The sequence below is a fragment of the Stigmatopora argus genome, chromosome 9 (assembly GCF_051989625.1).
Source record: "Stigmatopora argus isolate UIUO_Sarg chromosome 9, RoL_Sarg_1.0, whole genome shotgun sequence".
NCBI lineage: Eukaryota > Metazoa > Chordata > Actinopteri > Syngnathiformes > Syngnathidae > Stigmatopora > Stigmatopora argus.
In genome coordinates this window covers 17,998,094-18,014,215 of record NC_135395.1, presented here as the reverse complement: position 1 = coordinate 18,014,215, position 16,122 = coordinate 17,998,094, and the positions used below count along the sequence as shown (strand labels likewise).

General features: G+C 43.7%; 2 protein-coding genes across 3 annotated transcripts; one reads left to right on the top strand and one right to left on the bottom strand.

Annotated features, from left to right (window-relative positions):
- Positions 1 to 139: 139 nt before the first annotated feature.
- Positions 140 to 8,616, bottom strand: xkrx (XK related X-linked). Its single transcript, XM_077609232.1, has 3 exons — positions 7,706 to 8,616; positions 4,515 to 4,774; positions 140 to 2,845 (listed from the first exon to the last, which is right to left on the bottom strand). Exons 1-3 carry the CDS (start codon positions 8,032 to 8,034, stop codon positions 2,067 to 2,069), a joined length of 1,368 nt encoding a protein of 455 aa, XP_077465358.1. The 5' UTR covers positions 8,035 to 8,616; the 3' UTR covers positions 140 to 2,066.
- Positions 8,617 to 11,403: 2,787 nt separating this feature from the next.
- On the top strand, positions 11,404 to 15,689 carry arl13a (ADP-ribosylation factor-like 13A). Of its 2 annotated transcripts, none has more exons than XM_077610363.1 (10): positions 11,404 to 11,495; positions 12,391 to 12,507; positions 12,647 to 12,717; positions 12,830 to 13,082; positions 13,927 to 14,032; positions 14,108 to 14,304; positions 14,380 to 14,488; positions 14,672 to 14,918; positions 15,009 to 15,119; positions 15,551 to 15,689. In XM_077610363.1, the coding sequence occupies exons 1-10, from the start codon at positions 11,476 to 11,478 to the stop codon at positions 15,604 to 15,606; spliced, it is 1,287 nt and encodes a 428-aa protein (XP_077466489.1). In that variant the 5' UTR covers positions 11,404 to 11,475; the 3' UTR covers positions 15,607 to 15,689. The 2 variants fall into 2 exon arrangements, with proteins under 2 accessions (XP_077466489.1, XP_077466488.1); XM_077610362.1 differs by having other exon boundaries at positions 12,388 to 12,507.
- Positions 15,690 to 16,122: the final 433 nt, after the last annotated feature.

Below are 16,122 nucleotides of genomic sequence, written 5' to 3'. Positions count from 1 at the left end.
TTAAAATTGATCCTCCAATTAACCTTTTGTTTGTGGATATACTCTTAAGACTAATACTTCAATTGGTTGTCAAATAGGGCCACAATTTGGTTCCTGGTTCATCACCCCCCCAAAAAAATTCCCAAATTGTGTACAAGTGTTGTGAAAAAGTGCTCTAAAAATGATTTAATTACTAAAGTTTCAAGTCATACAAGATAGTACGCAAGGCACCGGCTGCAAAAAAACAAAAACAAAAGACAAAGTGAACATTCATTAGCAAAATGGTGAAAAATAAAAATAGCAGACGACTCTACAACATGCTTTCCACCGAGTAATTCCATGACTAAATCATAATACCATGGCTTTGAAAACCTTCTTTTCCAAACGCCATTCTCCAAAAATTGGAGAATATTCGGCCATTCCTTGTGAAATTTTAGCATGACCTTATTGTGAAGGTCGTAAGCAGTTTAATTGAAATTATTTTGTTGTTATGAAAACAGATTAGAACCTTTACACTCATTTTAAGCGTTCAAAAAAAACATGGTTTTTTTATTCATGCATCTAAAATGATTTTTTTTTTAGTTTTGCTATCAGGTGTATCTTAGTCAGGTGCGCCTTAGTCATTCAAGTAATAATAAAAAGATGTTAATGTTAGGAACATGTTAATATTAAGTTTTTCCATGTGTATCATCTTAAAATTTCACTCCAACAGCAGTAGGTTTTTTTTGTTGTTGTTACAATTTTGCCTTGCAGTTTTAAATGCCAATTGCTCATTCGGCCATGTTTGTTTCCCACAGAACTCCTTGTTGTTTTTGTCCCAGACCAAAAACCAGTTTGATCAAGGCGAGGCCTCTCGTCAGCCGGTCGAAGCAGTTTTGCCACCAAAAGCGACTCCTTCCGACTTTGGCTTTCGGAAGGAAGACGCGGTGGAGCAACTTTCTTGTTTTTTTTGTTTTTTTTGGCCCGCGTCCACGAAGGCAGCTGCTCTCAAGGCACTCTTTGTCCCAAGGTGGGCTACATTCTCCAGGGGGTGCAAACAAATCCACTTTGGGAGGAAAGCCAAGCCAAATCATGGCCTTTCTTTCTTTGATGGAGCCGTCGGTCATTTCAGTTCAAATGTCACCGTGTTGTGGATAAGATTCACTTGAGGGAACATTTTTAGGCCCGTCAAATATTCAAGTACTCCAAAATATCCTGCCCTTGACATATAGTGACAAGCAAAACCAGTACTTTTGTCCTAGATGGCCCTAAAATCTAATCAACCCGTGAATATCATTTCAATAGTTTTACCAGTGAACCTCCCATGTTCTATTATATTCATTTCATCCCTTTTTTAGTTTTCATAAGCTTTCCAAAATGCCACAAGAACGCGCCAAATCTCCTCCTTAGTCATCCCGATACGATTTCTCATACGAGAACGCAGAAAATGATCGATGATCGAGCGAGGAAATCAGTCCATGATTTTCTACGAGGAAGAACCAGCTATTTTAAAATGTAAACAATTCTAATTTTAGCACCGTAAAAGGCAGTCTGACAAAATGCACCTTCCTAACAGACTGAGATTTCAGTGCAAAATGTCCCCCCCAAAAATACTGCAAAAGTATATTGTTGCAAAATTGGGGTTGACATCATACACACTTGCTTGCCACCGACAGCATCAGACGTCCAATTCGTTTGAACAGGAATGAATTGAATGTGGACATCTGGCGCCGTTAATGGCAGCCAATACTATGTTAGCATAAGTTCCTAAAACGATATCTCAATTGCTGGCACGAGAATATCGCTAAAGTACTGTATTAGGGTGCAAAGTAGTACTACTCATTCAAACGCGGATTACGAGTTCACCATCCTTCATAAACGACCTTCCGATCGCCATAAATTCCAATGAAAAACTCCTAATTTAAATCAGAATTCATCAAAAATTTCCCAACACCCCCCCAAAGCAAAACCACAAACAAGCGGACACCCACGGTTTGCAGCCATTAAACCACAGATCATTTCCATATCATCATTTTTTGCTTGTCACCATATGCCGCGTGGCTAAACCAAAAGCCGTCATCCGCAATTCTCCGTCATCTCATTTCCCCTCAAGGATATTGGGCAATGTCCAAGATGTCCGTCTCCCGCCCCTCCCCGTCGGGAATCAGCGGCATGGTGGCGGCGGTGGAGTAGGAGTGGGGGACGGCGGGGGCCCGGCGCCCCACGCAGGGCAGGCACTGGTGGACGTTGCGGCGGAAGAGGCTTCGGCACGGGTGGAGGAACTGGTAGAAGACCAGCATGAAGAGCACGGCCAGGCCGTAGCAGACCATCAGCTGGACGGCCAGCAGCGGCGCGCAGACGTACTCGTAGAAGTCCGACTTGAAGAAGTACCAGAGCGAGATGAGCAGCAGGTTCTCGGCGAAGCGGGCGGCGTAGTAGGCGGCCAGGCGTCCCCAGCGCTGGCGGCGATCGAGGAGCTCGGCGTGGCCCAGGTCCAGCTGCACGGCCGACCAGCAGAAGACGTTGACGCAGGCGTAGAGCAGCGTGAAGAGGCACAGCACCACCACCGTGCCCAGCCTGGAGAAGTTCTTCTCCACGTCGCGGGGCAGCGAGCCCTTCTTGGCCCACAGCTCGGCCCAGGGCAGGAAGAAGAAGAAGAGCAGGTTGGCCCCGCCCACCGCAAACACCCAGTGGCTGAGCGCCGTGCTCATGAGGACCAGCGCCGTCAAGCGGGTGCTGATCTCCAGGCCTCGCCACAGGATCATGCACAGGTAGGCGGGCGGCCCGAAGCGCACCTTGTAGTCGTCGTAGCGGATCTCGACGGCCAGCACGCTGCACACCAGGGCGCCGTAGATGACCGAGATTTGCGCGATGATCATCAGGGTCACTGCGGATGCCAACCAGATCATTCTTTTTAAAAGAATGGCTTTTCATTTTTTGACTCCAAAGCTCTCGGAAACATTGAATGCGGCACGTCGATTTGCGCAACATTTTAAATGGCGCGTCGGCCTCGCAGTTCTGGAGTCGAGGGTTCGATCCCGGGTGGGGAGTTTGGGTGTTCTCCCCAAGCTTGCGTGGGTTTTATCGGGTACTCCGGTTTCCTTCCAGATCCCAAAAACATGCATCCCAGTCTACCCTGGTTGAAGACTCTAAATTGCCTAACCCACATGTGTCAAAATGGTGGCCCGGGGGCCAAATCTGGCCCGCCGCATCATTTTGTGTGGCCCGGGAAAATAAATCATGAGTGCCGACTTTCTGTTTTAGGATCAAATTAAAATGAAGAGTATAGATGTGTATTAAATTTCCTGATTTTCCCCCTTTTAAATCAATAATTGTCATTTTTAATCCATTTTTTCTGTGTTTTTAGTTCAAAAATCATTTTGTAAAATCTAAAAATATATTTAAAAGCTAAAATAAACATTGTTTTAGAGCTATAAAAAACTGAATATTCAGGGCTTTTAATCCAGGTCTTTTAATCCATTTATATTAAAAAATCTAAATATTATATCTAAAATGGTCCGGCCCAAGTGAAATCAAGTTGACGTTAAAGCGGCCCGCGAACCAACCCGAGTCTGACACCCCTGGCCTAACCCTAGCTACGATTGGTTGTCCTTTGCGATTGGCTGGCATTGTATGTATGAAGCTTTTGTTTGCAAAGCATCCACCCACCGCCCACAACAACTATAAATAGGACCGAGCGAGTGTTATTAAATGAGCGCCAGCGCAATTATGTAAAATGTGCCCGTTACAAAAAGAATGGAAAAAAAATGCCAAGCCTTCATAACTTCCACACTTTGGCCAAGTCTTCACTTAAGCTAATTAGTGAAAACTTCCCTCCTATGAATGTTGTCAAACAAGTTCTCCCGTACAATCTGTACACATCACTGCTCCTCTCTTATTAGGTACTCTATTGACATATTGAATTTAATTAACCATGTGTATTGTATACTAAAGTGAAGAAAAAGGTCAAATGTAGTTGACTTGTAAAATACTGGAACACATCACCAATTAGCAAAACTCCCCACATATATACTTATAATTGTTTCTTTGATGAAATTAATATTTTTCCAACCACTTTTTTGTCATCTTCAACCTGCCATTTGCGTTTGAGGCTCGCTGGGGGTGCTGGAGCCAACCCCAGCTAATTATGGGGACCAGGCAGGGAAGACAAAGGACAACCAATCATAGCTAGGGCCAATTTAGAGTGTTATCCAGAGCACCTGGAGAAAACCCACGCAAGCCCAGGGAGAAGATGCAAACTCCACACAGTGAGGACCCACCTGGGATCGAACCCACGAGGCCAGAACTGTGAGGCCCACTCGTGATGGATATTAATTTCATTCAAACTGGGAGAACTGGCCGTGAATGCTCATCTTTCAATGTGATTGACGGGGTTCGTTCCGGTCAAAATGGACGCCCGGCGCCGTCAATGAGCCCCCAAGTGGCCAAATAAAAAACAACAGAAAGTGAGAGGAAAGCATCCCCATGCCATTTCTCCACAATTGGCCTTTTTCCGGGTATTGTGCTTTATTATTTTGGATAAGACTTTTGCTTACGGCGTACGGGGAGGATGTACTTCTCCTGGATGGTGGCGTAGAGCTGAAGCGTCAGTTGCGGCGTGGAGCCCAGGAAGGCCTGGATGACGCTGGTGCGCTTGAAGGCGTTCCTGTGCGTGGCCAGGATGCGCTCCGAGCGGCTGACTAGACATTCCGCGGGCGTCTGCTCGTGCCTCTTCAGGTAGATCTTCCTGGTGATGGTCACGTAAGGCTCCTCCTTCCCGCCGGCTCGGAAGTAAACCACCAGGGCGTCCAGACACCTACAAGAGCGACAGAAGAGGCGTTTCGTGAGACTGGAAGACTTTTAGACACACGTTTCGTTCAATGTTATTATGGGATGCCATTTGAAGGTCGCCATTGACGACATTAGACTGGCCAGCCATGAGATCCCCCCCCAAAAAACTATGCAAAACCGTGTCAAAAGAGGTCACTGTTTTGCTAGCTAAATTTTACACGCTGCCATTGACATGGATATCCGTCAAATCCTTTCAACTTTGCTGACTTTAACAATGTTTCCAACGCCTTGAGGCTCCACAAGAGGGCAGCCCGAGGCAGGGAAACGACTTCCCACAGGGCTTGACAGGGGCGTGGTTGTCTGCAAGGTGAATGGTCTCTGTGTTAAGTTCCAGGACAAACAAAACACTGTTCATACAAGGCGAGGCGGGGCTTTAAAGGCAGGGGTGTCAAACTCAAATTTTGCCCTAAAAGTGCGCTTGCTCACCAGTTGAAGTGAACTGGACGTCTATCGTTGTCAATGGCAGGCAATGAGTTACTTTTGCTTCCATTTTAGGGTCAAGCCTGGTCAATTTTGGATAATTTCCCATGAATTGCTTCTAGTTCTTGCTGATTTTGGGGCATTTCCAAGTTCCCTGTAAACTCATTGGCTGCCATTGAAGACGCCGTTTTGACGGCAGAGGACGGAAAAACGAATGTGATTGCGCCTAGGAAATGGAGCAAAGTGCACGTGATGACACAACTTTTTAAATTGTGTACGCACAGTACACGAATGAGCTAGAAAGTAGCTAGCGGGCCACTCCCCCACATTCGACACCCCCGCTTGAAGAGGTTGCAGGGCGGTAGTATTTCTAAAATCAGCCCAAACTCGGATTCTCATGGCGACACGTCATCTCACACCACCGCGCCGGAATGTTTTGCAACGCTGCCGGCCGGCCTCTAATTTTGCAGAGTAGACGCGACGTGGTGGTCCTTGACCTGGGTTTGACCCAAATGTTGGCAGCGGGCAGTAAGCGAGCCCTTATTACCGCCAACACCGCGCTAGACTGACAGGAGCATTTGCCCACACCGGTCAGAACCGGTACTTTTCCTTTAAGGTCGCTTATGCTAGCGGATGTTTAGATGACTGGTGTGTCGCCATAGATTTTGGGCAAGAAATTCTTTCGCCAGCGCTTCAGCAAGACGTTCCTGTTTGAAGCCGCCCGGCCTCCAGCAAGACACTCAGGTCTGCGGGGGGCGGGGCCAGGGACATCACGTGACGCCGTCAATCCCGGCGTGCTGAGACCTGTCGAGCGCATGATCCAGAAATGACGACGTTTGGTAAGCCAAGTATGTGCTTAAGGTAAACGAGTTTATGTTATATAAAAAAGGCGTACACAAAAAAACACATTTTAGCGGCCGATCTTTTTTTTCTCCAATCAACTCAAGTGAAAGAAATTTAAATTGGTCCTTAGAAATTTCTGAAAGCGGCACTCAGAGGGAAAAAAATGGAGCACCCTTGACAAACTGTAAAAATAAAATAAAAAATGCTAAGAAGCAATGTTGTACTGCAGGTGTGCTAAATCTGCCTTCTTTTTTTTTAGCCCTTGCACTCACATTTATTTGCAATTTCCCATTTGAATGTTGAACTGTGGACTCCGGGGAATGTTTTCCTGCGTAGTCATGAGAGCGCTCATTAAATCATGTCCGAGGATAGCGCAGGAAGTCGACGGGCGCCACGGCCCAAGTGTTTACGTCAGCTTGAGATAAAACAGAGGAAGGGGAACCAAGGAAGGATGCTACTGTGAAGCGCTCATTCTACCCTTTGTTTCACTGACTTGCCTCGGTGTCATATCAAAAGGCAACCACCCACTCTTTGTCCACTTCAATCATCATTCACTGATGTTGGTCAGCGTGAAGGAGTGGAAAGCAGATAAAAAGCTGCTGAAAACGGGCAGTTACAAAAAAAAGGCTTTTTGGCGTGTTCTCCAAACTATAGCAGGATTAGAAAGATTCCTATTGAATACTGGATTGGTTTATTCATTCATAAATTTTAAAGTTGTTGTTTTTTCCTGATCAGGATTCCGCTAAAAAGCCTATATTGAAAAACAAACAAACAGAATACATTTGTATCTAATAAAAGAAAAAACTTAAGGATTTTGTCGATAAGGCAACAATGATGGGGCATCACACGCTAATTTGGCATCATAACATTTCTTCATTTTTGATCTGCGTAATAAAAAGTGTGTGCCAAATTGTTTTGGCACGGCAATTGGATAACGGCACAATCAGATTGTTAGCTTATCTGCGGCGAAAATAGTAACAAGCATTTCCACGAATGTAAACGTAGACGAATCAAAGCATGGGAAATCGGGATTGGGGCCAGGATTTGAATGTAAAATGAATGCAGTGCCGCCAAACAGGTTCTCCCTCCTCCACATTACCTCAAGAATCAAAGCGGACAGGGCTATTTCAAGAACGCTTTCTGACACCCCTCTTTTTAAATGTCATGACAGTTGCGTGCAGGGGACACTGTGGGGGTCAGCCAAGAACCAGCCCGAATAAAAATAATCAACGGCAAGGTTGCTAAACAATGCGAGCTGTGTTTTTCGAGTGGGGGAGATTTCAAAATAAAGTCCACTGGGAGTGAAATCTCAATGAACTATTGATTCAGGGTCTCGGGGGTGGGGGTCTTAGGACAGCGACTCATCTGGCATTGGAACATTTTAAGCGTCTAACGCAGGGGTGCTCAATACATAGATTGCAATCTAGATTAGATAACTTTATTCATCCCGTATTTGGGATAAATTTCACTGTTACAGTAGCAAGAGGGTGAGAATACAGACACAGGAGAAGACATTTTAGACATAATAAATAGGCAATAAATAAACTAATTAATAAATAAGCGCATTGCTGAAATGTATACACATACACCTATCGCCGTATTGTCGCGCCCAGCCCAGCCCCACTTTGCCTACCTGATGACGGGCCCCAGGAGAAGCAAGTGCAGCAGGAGGACCAGCGGCCGGTCCAGACCCAGATCCCGATGGATGAAGATGAGCGTGAACTGGATGAGGATGGCCGGCAGGAGCATGAAGGCGATGGTGAAGCCCAGCCAATGCTCGTCGTCCGTGCGCCCGTAACGGCTGCAGAGGACGGCGGCGTTGAGAAGCTCCGCGCAGTACAGCACCGTGGCGAGTACCGCACCCAGTGGGGGGCGCACTCGACTCGGATTCACCACCAGCACCACCGCGCTGCCCGAAGCCGACGGCTCCGGGTCGGTGATCTCCCTCTCTTGCTCCTCCATGGAGAGTCAAAAATAGATATGTGGGGGGTGCAAAAAAACTTTTTGGTTTGTTTTTTTCTGCTTTAACCACGAACGCATTCAAACGATGGAACGTCTACTAGTTGAAGGCTAAATTCTTCGGCGTTGTCTCTCCAACCTGCCATCATGGTTCTTCAAAATAGCACGCACGCCGAGTTTTCAGGCGTGTTTTCAAAAAATAGGAGGCACGCCAAGTTTTGAAACGTGTTTTACAAAAAAAATCGGACGCACGCCAAGTTTTGAGACGCCCTTTTGCAGCGGTTCCTCGGCGTCAGCGTCGGTGAGGGTGACGATCGCTCGGTCAGTCGGCGTGGAAGTTCCGCCGCGTCACGCTATCAATTGAATCCTCGCCAAAAATCTCCAGATGGCGTTTTTTTTTCTTCCCCCTCGTCCTCCGGCATGCGATTTCGGGACAGCGGCGAAAGGTGGCCGTGATTGCGGTTGCGTGTTTTCAGCTGTTTCACGGCATGCTGGTGCTTAGGGGGAATATCAAGTGCAAGTAAGCTAGCGTAGAAACAAACAAGATGGCGGATGTGGTTGGAAGCTGTCTTCAGAATAAGAGCAGGCGAAGCAGCGCGACATCCGTTTGAGGGCCTTTCACCAAAAATTGATTCTTTTTAGTGTTTTTTTTATTGATTCCATTTGAAACACATTTATAACACTTTTAAATCAACACTTTTGACTCAAAATATAAATGGCAGCCAAGGAGTTGACGAGAAGGTGACCAAAAATGAATAGAGCTATATTTTCCCACCCTTTGGTGGTGAGTATTTAGTAGTAGTCGATCATCTCGTTCGTCAAAGTGAAACAAGGAGCGGAATACTTTTCACGGGATACATTTAGCATTGAGGATCCAGTTACTTTTCACTTCCATTTTTAGTGTTGACTCATTGCGAGTCCTTGGACCAGAGAGAGAAACAAAAACAAAGAATGACTCACTCGGCAAGAAGACGCTGACTTTTTTTTTTACGCAGACGTGTCCTCATTTGTCACGCCGTATGTTCAGGTCACACGACCCGCGGGAACGCCTGTTGAAATTGAGGTTAAGCGTTAACTGTTAACCGTTCAACACAAAACGAGCTCCTGTTTGCAGAAAGAATGACATTGTGGACAAATGTAGCAAGCCACAAAGCCTTTAAATCCAGGTCATTGGAAATTTAAGCCATTTTTTTTAGGTTAACAGTGGGATGCACTGATGAAGCAAATTTAAAAAGAAATAATATTTCACTAAAATTGAACTTATTCTTCCAAATTAAAATGTTCACTTAAATGTGAATACGACAGCCTTTTTTTTTTAAAACCACTTTAGTCTTCCAGATTTTATCATAACAAAACAGGGGTCGATGTTGCACTTTTTTTTAATGTTTGGGCGTTGAAGTGGTATTTTATTCAAAAGTAGATTTAAAAGGAGGATTGCATATTTACTAATAGTATGTGATCTGTTTTTGGGACTACCAGAAATAACATGGCAATGATGTATAGTTTTTCAGATCTAGTTTCAGGGAAAGAAGGAACAATGTTTGTCTGGCTCTGTCAACGGCAGCCAATGAGTAAGCGGCCCTCGTAGCCGTTACTTTATAGTCATGTAAGTACTCAGCAATTTAGTTTTACAAGAATAAAATCGTTACAGTCCCACACAGCTGGATATCGGGATCAGAATCGGAAGCAAAAATAAAAAATAAAAATGATGCCACCAGTACCACACAGAACAGCTTTAATGATGGCAATAGTAGTTTAGTGACGTCACATGATTCAATTTCCGATTGTTTCCTGTTGAGGGAAAAAATACAATGCTGCGCTAACCCCCCTGAGCATGTAATCTACTTCCTGTCCGATTTAATCTCGGTAAATGAGTAGGGCCTGGTTCCGAGGAGGAAGCAGGCGGCGTAAATGGAGGCTAGTCATTACTAATGCATGTAGCGGGGTGGGTCACTGACTCCAAACTGCTCCGCTCGGGCCTTGGGGAGGGCGGAAGATGGAAATCTCATTACGCGGATGGCGGAAAAGCTCGCCACCTTTGTTTGAAAGGCGCTTGTGAATTGGAATGTGAGTGGAGAGGGCCAAATCAACTGTCAGGGGGCTTTCAGGCATGCGCGCTATGTGGGTGGGACAGTTTCGCTTGACCTCAGCTGTTTTTTTTTTACGCTGACATCAGTGGAAGTGTTATGGACAAAAATCGGAACTATTAAAACTTTAAGATCACCTTCAAATCGTTCTATAAGATGTTATTTTCCATCTTTAAAGTCATGTGCACGACTCAAACACGCACAGAAAATCATTTCTAAATTACAGATGATTGTTTTTACTTGTATTGATGGATTTTTACTAAAACAAAGTGCACTATCTTAATCAACTGGCACATTTTTGTCTTATCTTTTCACCTGATAGAAATGATAACGCCTCAATTCAGATTTATTGTTGATTTTGTCGCTTTCTAGTGGTATTGTTCTGTACCGCAGTCAACTAATGGCATGATTCAGTTTGCAATGACATGACGTAACAGGTTGATCCTCTCACTGTAATGTGTAAATCTGCTGTCGATAAACTTATTTTACTGTGTTAATCGAGATAAGAAAATTAATCTGTTCTAATCATGGCATGGCAGAGAAAACAAGATAGAAATGACGCACTCATTTTTTTAGTGATATCAATCATCTACCAGTAATAATAATAAAGTACAACAACTTAACAAATGTACCCCATTTTATATTGTAAGCATCTATGTTTGTTAACAAAAATGAGTCTCTAAACACTGTATAATGTTACATTCAAAGAATATAAATATAAAGTACAACACAAATATCATTTTACCTTAGACCGATTTGCATACTTTACCGCACGTACTCCAGTTAGTTATCTGAAACTTCTTTCTAGATAAACATAACCTTTATGCATTATATTTTGGAACACAGCGTGACATTTGACTGGCAGTTGTGTGATGCCATTGACAGCGATAGAGGTCAATTCAATTTGACTAGGAGAGTGGCTAGTGCTAATCAAAATCCCTGTCAATGTAAATAAATAAGATAAGCTTTTCTTATGTTGTGTATCTAGCCATCCTCACATTTATACATTGTACGTAATGTAACACACACACACGCATGTTTTATGTCAGGCTCGGCCTCCACGTTGCCAAACGCCATATGTTGCCAGATTCAGACATGGTGGGTCAACCCGTTGAGCCTCATTTAGCCCATTTAGACCAAGCAAACCTCGCGAGGATACCCATAAGTCCCATTAAAGAGGAAACGGCATCCCATCTCATAGGCCCGGCGCTTAGGCGGCATCCTCGGGATTGGCTAACAGACCAAAACAAACGTTACGCCTCCCAAATGGGGCGAGCGCAGGCTTAGTGTGAGCCTGATTAAGTGTCGGAACAGGTGGGTGCAAGATGGTGGTGCATAGGTGAGCGCCAATAAATGCATGGACCTTGGTCTACTTCTGTAAGTATTATTATGACTACCATTTTTGATGATTTTAGGGATCGCAAATTGTCGGCCTTGGGGCCAATCACGGCCCTCGGGACAAAATATTGGGGCCAACATTTGACATCCAATTTTAGTATTAATATTGTTGTTGTGCAATTGTCAATAGCAAAACAAGCCAAATAATTTTAGATAAAATACATGAATGAAATGGAGGATCTGTTTTGAAAAAGATATTTAAAAGGTAATGCATTTAAAAAAGAAATCAAGTACAATTATAAATAATTTTGAAGAAAATCCAATTAATTATGCTTAAAAAATAATCAAAACAAATGTAATCAATTGGAAAAGCAATTTAAAAAAAATCCTATAAACGTGGCCCATATGTATTTTGCTCTGAGAATTTTATGGATATATTCGTTTGGTTTTGTTTGTCTCTTGCGACCTAACGTTGGTTCACTCTTAGATGGAAGGAAATGCCAAAACCTTTAACTAGAATCTCGTCCATGTTCACTTATAATTTTCCAATGATGTTGCTAGATATCAATTATTTTCCACTGTGAGGGGAAAAATGAGCGTACTTTCCCAATCCCGGTCTCACGGTGACACCCAGACTGGTTGAGTAGGATGGTGACCTGGTGGCAAGGCAAATGTGGGTCAGCTTGTTAACAACTTGGCAAAAGAGAGCCAAACCCAACTGGCTTTAGTAGATTACAGAACAGAAAGAACGGCCAGTTCTTATTGCGTGTTTTGTTTCTTGTCATCTGCTTTAGCACGCTCTACACGACAACATGGCGTTTGATTGAAGGAATTTTCCAACCGTGTTCTAGATTTTCCTCAGCTCGAGTTTTGATTGGATCAATGTGTGCGAGAAGTCACAGTGACCATTTTTTTGTGTGTGTGTGGATAGCAGATACCGTTTGCAGAGAAAATGGTGGCCAATGTGCACACCCTGTTCACCTCAAGACACCATGTTCACCCTCATGAGCAACTGCTGTACCTGGTTCTCCAAAATCCAGGAACCCATCAGGTAACCTTGCCCTCCAGCGTACATGCTATAATATGGCTTTTGGATATCCGTTGTGGTTATCGTTTGGCGAAGCGATGGCATCGTATTGAGAGTTTTCAAATGTTCCGTTTGCAAGTTTAATATTGAATTTTTTTTGTAGGCGAATGACCATCCTTGTGGTGGGTCTTGACAAAGCGGGAAAGACGTCTTCCATCAGAGGCATGATGAGAGGTACACGCCCAGCAGTGACTGCATTTTTTAAATTGAACATTATATTGTGATATATCAGCCTATAGGATAAGACAGGTCGCTAACAAAATACTGCTTCCTTCATCTCCTGCAGTCTCCCACACCGTTGAAGGAGGCCCCACGCAAGGCTGCGTGAGGACCGACCTGAGGTTAGAGAACTATCTGGTCACCTTGCTGGACGTGGGGGGCTCGGCAACGGCGCAGGGGTCCTGGAGGGAGCACTACGGGGAAGCGCACGGTGTGATCTTTGTGGTGGACTCCAGCGACCGATCGAGGATCAAAGAGGTCAAGGAGGTTCTGGCTCTCCTGCTCAAGCAGCCCAGAGTGGCAGGAAAACCCATTTTAGTGTAATTGCAAGCCATTTCTTAAACATTCAAACTTTGACAACACCATCCTCTAGCGGCATGATATATATATATATGTATGTATAGGTCACCTATAGTATTGATATTGGGTCATTCCTTTAGCTCAAGGGTGTCAGACTCGGGTTTGTTCGCGGGCCGCTTTAACGTGAACTTGATTTTACGTGGGCTGGACCATTTTAAATATAATATTTAGAATTTTTTTTATATAAATGGATTAAAAGAACTGGATTAAAAGCCCTGAATATTCAGTTTTTTTATAGATCTAAAACAATGTTTATTTTAGCTTTTTTTTAGATATATTTTTAGCTTTTACAAAATGATTTTTGAACTAAAAACACAGAAAAAAATTGATTAAAAAAATTACAATTATTGATTTAAAAGGGGGAAAATCAAGCAATTTAATATACATATATACTCTTCATTTTAATTTGATCCTAAAACAGAAAGTCGGCACTCACTTTCCCGGGCCACACAAAATGATGCTGCGGGCCAGATTTGGCCCCCGGGCCGCCACTTTGACACATGTGCCTTAGCTTTTAACAGAATAGAGTCATTGGAAAAAAAGAAAAATATATTTTTGTCGAATTTTGGTGGTTGTGTATACATTTTTGACAAAAAAAACTACATGCCACTTTTGGGTGCCCTTTTGAAATATTGCAAACTTTATTGTCAATGACAGGAGTGGATATTCAGAATGTTTCAAAGTAGGAAGAAAAAAATGCCCAAATACATGTGAAATGACATTACTAGTGCAGTCATTCAGATTTTTTGGACATGCTCACCATTTTTTTGGACCTTTGAAAAAATCTGTGCTGGTCTTTTGCAGCTTGGCCAACAAGCAAGACAAAATGAACGCTCTGCTTGGAAGCGATCTGATCGAGATGCTGTCCCTGGAAAAACTGGTCAACCAAAGCCGCTCTCTGTGCCATATAGTAAGTGTAACGCAAGCCGTCGCCGACGCGGCGCATGCTAAGGGACTAACTCACATCACTCCAACTGGAATTCAGGAGCCTTGTTCGGCCTTAATGGACCTTCGACGCTGGTCGGACCGAAAGGCGTTGCGGGGCCTTCGCTGGCTACTGCGAGCCGTGTGTTTGGACTACGGAGAGCTGTGTTCCCGTGTGGCCCGGGACAGCGTGACCCCCCAGGAGCCCAGACCAAGGAACGACAAAGCGGAAAAGCCCAGAAGAAGCAAGAGTGAACGGTGAAGTAGACTGTAGCAATATTTCCATCAATAAGTAAGGTTGCAAAAACTTAACAAAAATTCGTTTCACCGCAGGACGAGAACTAGCAAGACCGATCTTCGCCAAGTTCACAGAGAAAAAAATAAGAGGAACGTAAGCATCGGGGAAGCCAAGCTGCAGCCAATTCGGAAAATCCTGCAAAAGGTGGGTGCATTTCGGCTTTAACGCTTTCAGGAACGGTGGTCGCAAAAAAATATTTTTTCAAAAATACCCCGAAATTCAAGTATTTTAAAAACGACATAGTAATATTTTAATACTTAGTACTTGAACGGGTTAATTCCAACCGAGTATATTGTATTTATGGGCGAGAAAAATGACATTTGGCAGGAGAAGACCCTGAAAAAGAAGATGAAGAAATCAAGCGGACGGAAAAAAAGGCTGATGAAAGCCAAACAAGATGAGGAAGTCATAAACGATCAGGAGGAACAGGAGTCCAATCGGGGGGATGGTGAGCAGGTCGGCAGCGCTCTCATCCCCAGCGGCGAAGGGAGACCCAGAGAGAAGGTCCAAGTCAAGGAGGACGGACCCCACGATGGGCCCCGATCACCACACGATGAGCAGAATCCCCCCAAAGGTAAGGACTGATGATAGTTTCATGGAAAAACTGCCCTCAAATCGAAAGATTACCAGACTAAAATATGTATGCAATAATTTGTCTGTTCAGTCAAGGCCAAAAAGAGGAAAAAGGTTGTGAGAGTTAAAAGGAGAAACAAGATCAACACAGAAGGAACTTCAGGAGCCTCCTCAGAGCCTGTTCACTTTTCTACCACATTTGGTGAGAATGACCTGCAAATATTACCCTTTCATGCCCAAATTATTATTATTATTATTTTTTAATAATATTGTACTCATTGGCTCCTATTGATGGGCTTAGACGTCCAATTCATTTTGATGGGAAGTCACCCAATCAAGATTTGCATCGTGTGCTAAGTTCTATCGCTGTCATCAGTTTATACATATCTATTTGAATACTCCAAAAAAATTGAATAATTATTAATAGATAAAAAAAATGCTAATATTTCAGTTTTTTAAATGACTAAAAAATAGTCACAGCCTCACATAAATAGTTAAAGGTCTCAAATGTCGGAATTATTATTATTATTTTTGGGGAATGACCAGAACTAGTATATAAAGGGTGAAAGGTCTAACATGTCAACTTTGAAATATCATGTCTAATTATGTAAGAACAATCTCGACTCTCTACAGATCTCTACAGAAAAGCCATCCTTGCCTTGAAGGAGCGACAACAACAAGGACAATAAAGGAAAAAAGGAAAAAAAAAGCCTGGACAAATCGAATACATACGTTGGCATCTACTAAAGATCATTTCATCTTCTAAATTGGCAAAAAGTGTGAGACAGTTTGCATTTTTTTTAACCAGACTATTTCATACCTGTCAACCTCTGCCGATAACTGCCCTTATAAATGATTATGATTCCCCTTACAAACCCCCAAAAAACCTTACAAACACCGTACTCGTACACAGGCCCTGGGAGAACATGCAAACTCTACACAGATGCCCATACTTAGCTGTGAAAGGCTCCAGCACCCTACGCAAACCTTGTGAGGATAAGCAGTTCGGAAAATGAACATATGAACCTAGTATCAGAGCAGTAGTATCGGCAATGCAAGCGTCTCACGGTAACCCCTCCCCGGAAATAGCATAAAGGTGCAGCTGTCCCTTTAAGAAGCTGCGTGCGCTCCCGAGACGGACGAGCAAAGGTTGTCGGTGCAGGCTGGCTCACTTTTTGGCAAGGCACCCCCGCCTCCCATCCATC

What these genes read in the sequence shown, in the direction of transcription:
- arl13a (XM_077610362.1), top strand. Translation starts at nt 11,476, where the DNA reads ATGGACCTTGGTCTACTTCT. An exon ending in GCCGCTCTCTGTGCCATATA is followed by an intron (nt 14,033 to 14,107) that starts GTAAGTGTAACG and finishes ACTGGAATTCAG; the next exon opens with GAGCCTTGTTCGGCCTTAAT. An exon ending in TCACTTTTCTACCACATTTG is followed by an intron (nt 15,120 to 15,550) that starts GTGAGAATGACC and finishes GACTCTCTACAG; the next exon opens with ATCTCTACAGAAAAGCCATC.
- xkrx (XM_077609232.1), bottom strand. Translation starts at nt 8,034, where the DNA reads ATGGAGGAGCAAGAGAGGGAGATCACCGACCCGGAGCCGTCGGCTTCG. An exon ending in CTCCTGGGGCCCGTCATCAG is followed by an intron (nt 4,775 to 7,705) that starts GTAGGCAAAGTG and finishes TCGCTCTTGTAG; the next exon opens with GTGTCTGGACGCCCTGGTGG. An exon ending in GTACATCCTCCCCGTACGCC is followed by an intron (nt 2,846 to 4,514) that starts GTAAGCAAAAGT and finishes TGGCATCCGCAG; the next exon opens with TGACCCTGATGATCATCGCG.